General features: G+C 34.5%; 1 protein-coding gene across 1 annotated transcript in view; it reads right to left on the bottom strand.

Moving 5' to 3' along the window:
- LOC120637541 (alpha-1D adrenergic receptor) overlaps window positions 1-12,028 on the bottom strand; it is a gene marked incomplete at its 5' end in the record, with an annotated part of 67,895 nt that overhangs the window by 23,629 nt on the left and 32,238 nt on the right. The window contains 2 exons of the mRNA XM_039909363.1: window positions 1,290-1,418; window positions 8,096-8,294. Coding sequence (XP_039765297.1) covers window positions 1,290-1,418; window positions 8,096-8,294 — 328 coding nt within the window. The remainder of the gene's footprint in view (window positions 1-1,289; window positions 1,419-8,095; window positions 8,295-12,028) is intronic.

Genomic DNA, 12,028 nt, shown 5'->3' with positions numbered 1-12,028 from the left:
ACTAGTAGCCAATATTTGATGTGTATTGTGAGTGATGTTACTATACCTAAAGTATTAATATTTGTACACACAATTTTTTTTGGATTATACAAAAGTGTCAATATACTTTAAAATAAAGCTTCCTGGAAATGGGTATTAGTAAACCGCGTGGTGTTGAAAAGTATAAAACTAGTGTGGCAAATAACTAAAAATGGCAGTTCCGACATGACCAGCAAACAGTTGGTTATTCATTCACTGAGGGCACCACGCCGAACGAAATACTAAAGTTAATTACTTAGCATAAATACTATATTATTTAATTACTTCTCATAATATGAAAGTCTGCGTTTGTCATTGGGTAGTAAGTTTGCTTAAGTATAAATAATTGTTATATTGAAACATTGTAAATGTGATAAGATTTAAAAAGATGGGTTGCTCTGGAGTTTCTTTCGCCACTTCTTCTTTATGACGTATGACCCCTTCCGAAGTGGCAGTAGTTTAAAAAGAAAATATTAAAAAAAAGATTAATATAAAATATATGACAAACATACTTTAACAGAAGCAGGCGTTACTTTGCGGATATCCATGATATATTATGAAAGTTAAGCTTAATTTGCTATAGTCCGCGAAAAGCAGAAGAATCTGTATGGTGTAATTTATAATTTCTTCAAACTTATCAACTTCACCTCTATTGAATATATTCAGAGGCACTAATTAGGTGGTAAGGGCTTAGATAGATAAGGTAGGGTAGGGGGGGTAGGAGAAAGGTATAAAAGGCGAGACATTTAGCAAATTTTTCACTTTGTAAAGGAGGTCTCCTGAGGATGCTCCGGTTTCGGAGCGAAACGTGCGTAGAGGGTACATTGCATTGAATATCTGTTTGGTGGGGAGTATAAGGATTGAAGAAATTGTAAATTACACCATACAGATTCTCCTGCTTTTCTCGGACTATAACAAAGTAAGCTTAATTTTTATAATATTTTTATGTCATTTAATTTGGGTTCAATTATTGCTTCAATCAGAAGAATAATAATCCATTAGTTAAAAGAAGATTCAACTAATTAGTTTATTTGTTGAAAGTGTTAACTAAGATCATATATCAAGACTTCTTGACTAACTAATTTAAATAAATCTTTTACTCTCGAAGCTCCGGAGATAAGGACGTTCAAAAAACAGCTTCAATTTTATAACAAGTATAGATCATCGGATCCTATATAAGGAGAATTTCCATTAGCAGAAAGAGGAATCGCATACAGCAAAGCCATTATAAATTTAATTTAAACGAAAAGTTTTTTGACAAGGTTGCTCACCTATTTGAAGATGTAACCCGCCACGTCAGTTGTCTGGACACACTGGTGCTGGGTGAGAGGTCGGGTGAACTCCTCGCCCCCAATCTTCTCACGCACTGCTGAGGCCCGTTATCGTAACCACCGCATTGCCTGAACAAATACCAACGTTTATTAAACTGATTAATTAACAGATTAAACTGTGTAATAAAATACAACAAAAACTATCAATAAATACAAAATATATTTTGGCAAGCACACCTGGGCCAAAATATATGTATGCAAAAAACGTTGAGCTAATAAGGGAATGTGTTAACATGGAAAACCTTATTTTATTAATTAAGTATGTTATGTCATGTATAATATACGATACACGTTTTAAGTTTGTCTTATATACCAACTTAAACCTAAAGCTACGAGGGTTCCAAACGCGCCCTGGTCTAAGAAAAGCCCACAACAAACTGAGCCGGGTAATTTTTTTGTTATTACCATCTCACAGTAAAGTAATACTGAGCTATGAAGTTAGAGGAATTCGCACCCAAGCTTTTTATCGTTTAAGTAATCCTTAAAATTTTCATAGGAATTTTCTGTAAACCTACGTTTTATATAAACTTGCTTTGTTTCTAAGTTCGTCTTATTATACTAACCATCGTTAGTATATAAGACAAACTTAAAACTCTGTATTTCGACGTTATAGTCCTATAGATCCTTTTTCTTGGCTGGACTTTGGCTGACACACTATCGTGTCTCTTGATACATATAAAAGAATATACACCACTAAAGTATTATCCGTGTCTACATTATTTCGCTCTTGACATATTTCCAGACCAGGACGTACAACAAATAAATTAAATTTAATAGTCTGAGAAGAAGAAGTTTATAATATCAAAATTATATATTTTGTACAACGTATACTATAACTAATTTATATTTGTAATACAAAAACAAATACATAAATGATTGTCGACTGTCTGTCTGTCTTCCAAACGCCTAAATCTTTTAATATGGGTGAAAGTTAGAATAAAATTATGAAATTCACAGCGTAGGTATCAAGAGCTACCCACCACGCTATAACAACGCTGACTGGCAACGTTTAACAATTATTACCACAAAGTTGCAAATAGACTAACTCTCCAAGGTACAAAGGTGGAACTTGCCAAGTCTTGGCGGGTAGGTACTTAAAGTTTTTTTTTAAATGTCAGAGCGTGAAAAACTCGCCATATTTACTTTTCCAACGTTACACCACGTTTATTGTAAGGTGCTTATAAGCTAACAAAGGTCATTAAAATGGACGGCACTTGATGTGTCCCAAGTGCCACTATACGAAGTCGGCTCAACAACCGCTTTGGCATTCGAGCACTGCTGATAAACGCGTAATTGCTTGACCAACCTCGTATCTGTCCAGAATAGGATGTGTACTCGTAATGACATTGAGAGAATAGACTTAGATATCGTAGCGAACATCATTACAGCATTACATACGATATTTTGCGGCATATATTTTAACCCCTTTCGTACACAAATATAATTCCAATTAGAAAACATAATATTAATTACAAACTAACATTAATATTAACAACAAAAATTAGCCGTCTAACTGTTCACTTATGGGCATGGGACCCAAAATGCTGGTCCTATTGCCTCTTTGAATTGCTAGACTAAGCCGTTGGCAGTGGCGTGCATAGAGGAAATGCCCAGGGTATGCAGATGATTTAAAATTAAGAAAATCTCCAATACGAGTTATAAATACTTGAAGGCATGCTTCTTATAACTCTTACAATGCCCTATCCTTAAGTTTTTTATAACTTTTATATCATCTGCATAACCTGTGCATACCTCCTATGCACGCCACTGCTATATAAACGGCAGCTCTTGGGTCACCAGATGTCAAGATGTTAATAAAAATTTTCTTGTCCGAAGCCCATGGGCTCAGATTCTTAAACGCAAGCGCCGCAAAAACGTAGTCATTACAAATAACGGAGTATTTACGGCGCTTAAGCATTTGAGCAGATTCGGTACCTGCTGCCGCTTGTCGGCACATACTCGGTAAGTGAGAAACTGCCAACTTATCAACGCAGGTCGTAGTCATACCGTCTGGTTTCTTGCCATCATCCTTGAACAAACCTCAACCAATTATGCAGGTATAGACGCAGAGTCCAGAGCGCGACGGACTATATCATTGATAGCACTGTGACGATACAAACGGCCAATACTTCAATTACAACTAGGTCTACTATTGTATTAATGTAGATATTTAAAACACAGGAAAAGTATACATACTGGGGAATATAAAACCTCATCTATATTTGACGGCCGACTGGCGCAGTGGGCAGCAACCCTGCTTTCTGATCCAAGGCCGTGGGTTCGATTCCCACAACTGGAAAATGTTTGTGTGATGAACATGAATGTTTTTCAGTATATACGTGTATTATATTTATAAAGATATCCATCAGCTATCTTAGTACTCATAACCCAAGCTATGCTTACTTTGGGGCTAGATGGCGATGTGTGTATTGTCATAGTATATTTATTTATTATTTATTTATTTATCTATTCTGAAGTCATCTGCAAATATTCGTGACACTACTAAGCCACAATATTAAGATAAAACTTATATTTAAAACTTTGTAAATTTCACCGTCGAATACGGGCGAAGTTTCAACACATTACTAAAGTTTGCAACAACGTGGCAATGCTTTTGTATCGTCATTAGATCTACTTGTTCATATCGCGATCGCGTGATGCCAACTTTTCATTGTGCACACAAAGGCCTGTGTTGTAGTATCATCTACTTATGCTAGAATAAAATTCGTTGTTTCAAGTGCATTGCTCAAATTAAAATTTAAAAAGATAGAGAAGCTTTTGAATTTTACAAAAGATTGATTAAACAGGATAGAAAAATTTTTAAGCAAAAAAAACGACTTCGTATGTTACCTAAATGATTTCTTTAAAAATCAAATGTGCTACAACTAGCTTCCTAATTGGCTATAAAATGTGGTGTGAACCACGATATACCTACTCAATACATCTGAGTAACCCGTTAAGTACAAGCGTGATTTTATGTTGTACATGTGATAGCAGCAATCACGGTTTATTTGCTCTGATTTTTTTAAGAGTTCCTCTCCCGAATCTATCATAAGATATATTCGATATTTAAATGGGACCATTTCAGAATAAACCCTTATTTATTCGTAATTAAACGTAAGTTAAAAAAAAGTTACTTAACTTTACTTCTTTTGGCGCGTTAGGGAAAAATGATGAGAGTAACTTTTTACGCAGCATAGCGCACACCATCACAAAAAACCGAAACTATAGTCAACAATTTTGTTTTTTAATAAAAGGTTTCACACTGTACACTTTGAATTCTCAAAGTCTGCTAGCACATTCCGGTGATTTAATTGATTCAATTGTACAAACAAAAATCTCAAATTTTAATGATGAAACTTGATTTTCCGATAATGAGATAACTAGATAGTGCGTTAAATTGATATATTGCGTTAAAAGCTAGCAATGTATTAAATACCTTTTTTCTAATTAGTTAGAGTCGTTTTTTCTAAAAACGCAAACAAAGGCGAAAGATAAAATTTTTGAAAAGATTTTTATCTTGTTACTCCAAAGTATAACTTCTAACGCGAGTACATAAGTATACACACGATTGTTTTTTGCATAGCAAATAACTTTCGTGATTATATTTCTATTACGTAAATTCTCACTCCAATTACATCCATTATGTGATTGACATAATAATAACTACATTATCATGAAGTATCATTATTGAAATATTTAGTTCAGGTCTTACAAATAACAGACAAACATGTCTTCAGCGGGCGAGTTTCGTCGTGAACTTATACCCCACGGAACAAGTTTTGATACTTACCTACGTTTCTGAAATATTTTCAAGTAAACAACTGACGACCAAAAAGTTACGACAACTTTACATCGAGATCGACAATAAATTTATCAAAACTTGTGATTTATTGTATCATACTTTATACGTGTCAGTTTTCGTGCCAATAGATTGGTAAACATTCTATGTAGGTCCAATTTTCTAACAGCACACCCTCGCTTTCAACAAAGAGGCAGCGATGAAACCGCAACTAGCACCTACAACATTACGTTTTAGGTTATTAGATTTCAGTATGTTCTACAATGTTTATGATTTTAACATTCCCTGGACAAATAGACAATTAACTCAGACACATCAACCCGACGTTGAACACTTTAATGAACCAAACCTGTTTGGTTGCGTTGAAGTTAAAAAAAATCCCAGTCTTTTGCCAGTGTCCTTAACAAATTTTGACATCGAAGTCAACGATGAAGGCAACGTTAACAATGAGACGCTTGAATGCGTCGCGCTATCTTAAACAATAAATAAAAAATATCTACGTTTGTCTCTTAAGCGAATGTTTGGCACAATGTGACCTATGAATAATGAGGGCAGGTTTTGTTTGAATAATATTTTTACGGAGAGTAATTTTTCTTGTTGTTGTGGATTTAAGTGACCATTTTAAATAACTTGGCATGCTATTCCCTTCATTTAATTTTGTAGGTTTGAGAATTCAAACCGAAATGTAACTGCTGCGATGCTACAATAATAATGATTTTACTAGTCATTACGTAGATTTTACAATAGTGCACCGAAATTTATTTTCAGTTTTTCATAGGTATTCACAAAGTCGATAAAGTAAGTATCAGAGTGTATCCGTTGTACTACAGACACGAGATTGAAACTCGTTTTTAAATTTTAAAAAATTATAAAAGTAATAGCTGCTGTTGGCCGGATTCTTCTTTAAGGTTTATTACGGATTCTTACAAATCCCGTAGGTACCGTTCGCTTTCCTGGAATAAAAAGAAGCCTATCAATACTGGTTTTGCAATGCGTGGTGGCCACTCTACTCCTTGGAACCCTAGCGGCGTGTTTGAAATATCTGAGTAACTTTTGTTCCTCTACGGATCTCCCAATTTCTAATTTGATTACTCCAAGCATAGATTTTATCGCCGATTGAATGAGTCTTAGCCTTCTTACCATATCGCCCTGACCACATCGAATGAGTCTTACTGACAACGTTTCGGAGTCATAAGTCATCAATAGCAACAAGCAATGTTCAAAAACTTTGGTCTTCAGGCTCTTATGAATAACAATAAAGTGCAGTAAGCAGGTCTCTATCAGATACCATCCGTAGTAGACGTACATCGTTGGCATGACGACAAAGAAGAAGTATTTTAACGTAACTATTACGTTACATGTTGCATAAAAATATTATGGTTTCCATTTCAGTTGATCTTTGCTAAGTGTCTAATATATTCTGGCGACGCTCCAAGAGACAGCAAGCAAACTGAAGGATGCCCCACAACAATCCCGGGGGTTACAAATTATGGTTTATTTGTCGATCGCCGATCATGAATATATTATTGCCGTTCAAGGTTCACGGTCTATCGAATGTTATTTGTCTCTAGTATGTATTTCTCCACACTCAAAAAATAATCACGCAAATCGGTTGGATGATTATTTTTTAGGTTAGATGGGTGAAGTAGATATTTAAGTAAAAATGAAATAAATTCTAGCTATTTTAAATTATAAAAAAAATTACACTTTAAGCAATTGTATCGCTTTAGTATGCGGCATTCACGAGATATTTAAATAACTGTTTATTTCCTATTTTAGCAGCCGTGAAACTATTTTAATATAATTTTAATAATAAAGATGATACAAGAGTTGTCATAATTGTTAACGATTATTCATAAAAGAATATTAAATGTATTTTAATGTTTCTAATGATTAATAAAATGCAATTCATAACCCAATAACCCTTATAAATACCCTAATAGGTTTCTTAAAAATGTCTAATGCGCCAAAATAAGTTTTCACTTCTGTCAGGACTCCCGGAGAGCAATCCGTGTTATTTTTTTTATGAAAGGCTGGATTTTGATGGGACTTTCAAACACTTGCTTAGAGTGGCTGTTTCCAATATGGTACTTAAATAAATCTACTTTCTCTCTTTCATAAACCGGTAGAAGATTATACAGGGCTACTTTTAATGAACGTGTCTTTTAAGCCAGATACATTAGATATAAAATAAGCCTCTGTCGAAACGAGAATGCAGGTACGTTTGCAAGCAAAGCAGTGACACGGAAAACCCATTGAGATTTGCATTTCTAAACCATGAACCGCGCTATTCCATCTCGAGAAGCTGTTAGTCTCAAAGCTAGTGAAACATTTGGATGGCTTTGTTTCACGCTATCGTGCCATGATGCTCGTAAAACAAATGCATGCATGAATAAACATTTAAGGTGTTCTTTTTTTAACAAATGTATAAACACATGTTCATAGCCTTTTTATGTTTCTGTATTTTGAGACCGGTGTGGCTCTCAAAATATATTAGGGAAATTTCTGTAATACTAGTCGTAAGTTGAAAAAATAAATAAATAATCATAATAATATATATTGTCTCTCGCACTTATCTCTGAATTCCACTTATAAAAACGTGTGATTTAATAGAGATGAATTGAAACATATAAGTAAACTTAAAAGGAAATATGTCTCTAAATCATTTTTATTCTATATACATTATAAGTTTTGTTATTGTCAATGTCACCAGGATTGACTAGAATAATGTACACTGTATTGAAAGTTGGGGATTTTCTAAATTTTTAATTTTATTTGGTTTGCCACAAGCCCTTTAAACCCATATTAAGGGAATATTGGAAAATACACACACACACACACAGTCGCGCGCGCGCGCACACAGACACACACACGCACGTAAATAAAACGTAAAAGATAAACGAAAGAAATGAAACATATAAAACATACATGCCTAAATTCTCACCTCCTATGCGTCCCACCCGGTACTGGGGTAGCGGCCAACCTCGCCTGACTCTTTAGCAGCTGCACCGTCAACGCGAAAGAGACCACCATCATGAACATGGGGATGTAGAACGCGACCAGCGAGCCGAAAACCCAAAACAGGCGGTTGTTGATCACGCACAGATCTGGCGTCGGCATTATATTGGTTCTGTTGATGAGACCTGTCGAACAAACATATTTTGTTGTAATTTAGCTAACTTAAAAACTCAGTAGACAAGGTGTGCAAGGGATATACACTTCACCGTTCAAGTAATTTTGACCGTTGACAGACCTTAGCAAACCATATCGACTCAACGCCGCGCCGTCACAATGTTCATACTTTTTGTGGGTAAATAAAGTTCATTACTAGCCCAAATTATAACACAATATGATTAGGATTTGTACTGCGATTTACTTTATTAGTATTATACTAAGGTTATTATATTATGCTAAAGTCTGGAGCAAACTAGAAACAAGTAGTTGCGTTTGGCACCCCTACGAAAAAATTACAGACTCATTTTAGAAAAAAGTGCAGAAGGCCCTTTTGAGATACTTGTTCAAGTGCTGCTGTGAGTATTACCTTTAAATGTAGGTATCCCACCAAATTTCTATTAGGTTGCTTGGGGTTCAACTCCCTGGACGTCAGACGGACTTGCGACCGACTAAAAATAATGGGGTTATGACGAGACGTCGATGGTCCATATCTTCATAACCAAATGTGTTGTGTACGTGCCCCAAAAGACTTTGTCCACGAAAAAACAAATTATTCGTGATCCCTTCCTGTAACACTTTTGCACGAAACTTAGCACATTTACCGCGGTTATTGTCGTTATTCAATGCGATCTTGATAGCAATGCCCAATGGGATCTATTCAATGACGGGTGGACAGAATTGTTCCGTGAATTGTTGAGATACTCTGAGAATATTGAATGACCTATAAATAAATAAATAAATAAATATACTACGACAATACACACACCGCCATCTAGTCCCAAAGTAAGCGTAGCTTGTGTTATGGGTACTAAGATAACTGATGAATATTTTTATGAATAATATACATAAATACTTATAATAGACATATAAACACCCAGACAATGAAAAACATTCATATTCCTCACACAAACATTTTCCAGTTGTGGAAATCGAACCCACGGCCTTCGACTCAGAAAGCAGGGTTGCTGCCCACTGCGCCAATCGACCGTCAAACTTACTTTACCTTTACTTCAATATTCGCAGAGTATCACTATAGCACACTATATTAATATCATGTCTTTTATAATGTTTAATGTTCAATATCTAAGATTTATATAGTTCTATTTTGTTAGTGTAAGTGGCCCTGCCGTACTAACAAGATGTAAAATAAATAAATAAAAGACCAATGCTGGACTAAAGGCCTTTCCCAATTGGAAGATTTGCCAATAATAGGACGGGTTGGTGAATGCAGAACTTATAGAGGGTAAATATACGGTCACTTAATTTTCATTCTGATTTCTTATTTCCTAGCTTTCAATTAGTTTATTATACAAAGCAAAGAAAAAAAAAAAAGAAAATAAGGAAATTAAAACTTAGAGGTTCACCGCAAAAGTTTGAAAGATTAAATATTGTGAAAAGATATGCTATAATGCTACTAGAAGCACTTATGATTTTTTTATATACAACGTGTAAATTAAAACCGAAATTATACTTTACACTTATCTGAAATCGAAAACGAAAAGTTTATAAATAAACCACTGTCATAGTTTTTACTGTAACTAACTGTCACTTTATTAGGTACGCGTTGCGTAGCGTAGGTACTATGTCGGTCTTTTATATCCTGTAGGGTTGTCATAATTAAACACTTAGAATTTTTTGAATTAGTTTGTAAGGAAAAATAAACATGCTTCTTTTGATATCATGTTTCAAGAAGAAAATATTAAGTATATTTTCATCCTTCAACATTATTTCGTATTTTGGTTACACGTTGTATAGCGTAGTCCTTCTCCGTTCGTATTTCATTGCTACATTTTGTGTTTAAAAGCTATTGAGGGCTAATCTTGTATAAACAAAATGTGTCTGAGCAAGCAGGTGCTCACAAAGTAGGTAGGTAATTAAATCAGTTAGTTTGCATTACGTTCCAAGTGTGTGCTTTAGGTGTATGAATCAGGTTAATTTTATAGAATTTATTTTCTTCTTGGTTCCTTAAACGAATTAGCATACAATAGTTTTAATATTTCACAGCAAAATTCCTCTTTTAAAATTCTCTGCATATTATTACAATACACTCTAGTTTTGCGTGTTTGATTTTATTCTGAATTCACGTCATATATTTTATAAATTTCAATGCTTGCAAATTCCTGAAGCATATGCTTCAGGAATTTTTATTTCTATGAAATCTGCTCCATTTTAAAGTATACGAACTTTTAAAATAAGTTTTATTTGCATAGACACACAGTTGAACTTACTATGTTGCTTTTGGTTTAGGAACTGTATGTAACATATCAAACAAAATGTGAGCTAAACTAAACTAGCAGTTCGTTTATTTCGGAGAGGCACATGAGTGTTAAAAGATAGATAATATTTTACACAATGTTGAGAAACTCTCTCGGCCACTCAACATATTATCATAAGGCTAATTAGACCCACTATTGGGCACAAACGCATCCTCTTAATAAAATAGAAGAATTAGCTTTTTTATTCCTCTTCACTTTATCTTACCTGGTGGTAAGTAATAACAGATTTATTAACCTAACTAGGGCAATACGTGGCAATGGAACCGAAAATTTAAAGTTGTGGAAATACATAAAATCTGTGTGTAAGTGATGAAAACGTCATATGTGCATTGTGACTAAAGCCTCTTTATATTCTTCAGTCCAGTCTCTTCGAGCGGAACAAGAATCCTCAAACAGATCTTATAAATTCACAAGGGCCTTAATATATATATTTTATTTATATATTTGTATAATTTTAAATATTATTTATTGCACCACCTACCTCTTTTCTATGTTTTTTCCTTTTACGCCATTGGTTGCCTGGAAGAAATCGCTATGTAGCGATAAGGCCACCAAATTGTACTATCTTGATATGTATTTATATCTCTGTAACTACTTTTTTTCTTTGGTGTACAATAAAAGTGTATTCATTCATTCATTCAAGGGCCTACGAATTCCTTATTTACATCCTTAATTCTACATTATAAAAGTGAAAGTGTGAATGTTTGTTATTCAATCACGCGAAACCGGCTGAACGTATTTGGATGAAATTTGACATGCATGTAGCCATGTGTTTGCCATGGAAAAGAACATAGGCTACCTTTTATCTCAACTCCTTAAGTAGTTCTCGAGGGAAAATTTACAATTGTTTACGAAATTTGGTATGCATGTCATGTATGCTATGGAAAAGCACATGTACTTTGTATACCGATCTCTCAAATAGTTTCCTTGGTGGTTTAAGATTTAATTCAGACGAAGTCACGAGAAGGAGCTAGTGTACTATAAAATGAGGCTAGTTCCTCTTTCCTTCCAACATTTTTTATCCTATTATGAGATCTAGCACAGTCTGTTTGCTGATTTGCTTTTACCTTTTTACTATTCCTTTTTTTTAAACATTTGCGAAAGGCTTACATTCGTATCAATGTTATTACACTAAATTGATAGGTCTATTAAGTTCTAAGGCCCAAGGATTACCGTAGAAGCCTTTTAAATTTTTAATCAACGTCTCCGAGGTACAAGATTGGGATCGGTCACGTGTGCACAATGTCTACAGAAGGGAGATTAGGCTCTTTTACCGACTCTAACTCGGACCTTATTTTTGTCACGTCCACTTTATTCTCCACCATTTTTCATGTAATTTGAAAGAGCTTGTCTCATAAAAATGCTGCTACTGTAACTAACAGACGCTGGTCATGTTCACTTATTATGTAGAAATTCTGACTTCGCAC

This window comes from Pararge aegeria, chromosome 4 (genome assembly GCF_905163445.1).
Source record: "Pararge aegeria chromosome 4, ilParAegt1.1, whole genome shotgun sequence".
NCBI classification, from domain to species: domain Eukaryota; kingdom Metazoa; phylum Arthropoda; class Insecta; order Lepidoptera; family Nymphalidae; genus Pararge; species Pararge aegeria.
Note: the sequence above shows the minus strand (reverse complement) of the source record. Positions and strands in the feature narration are given on the sequence as shown.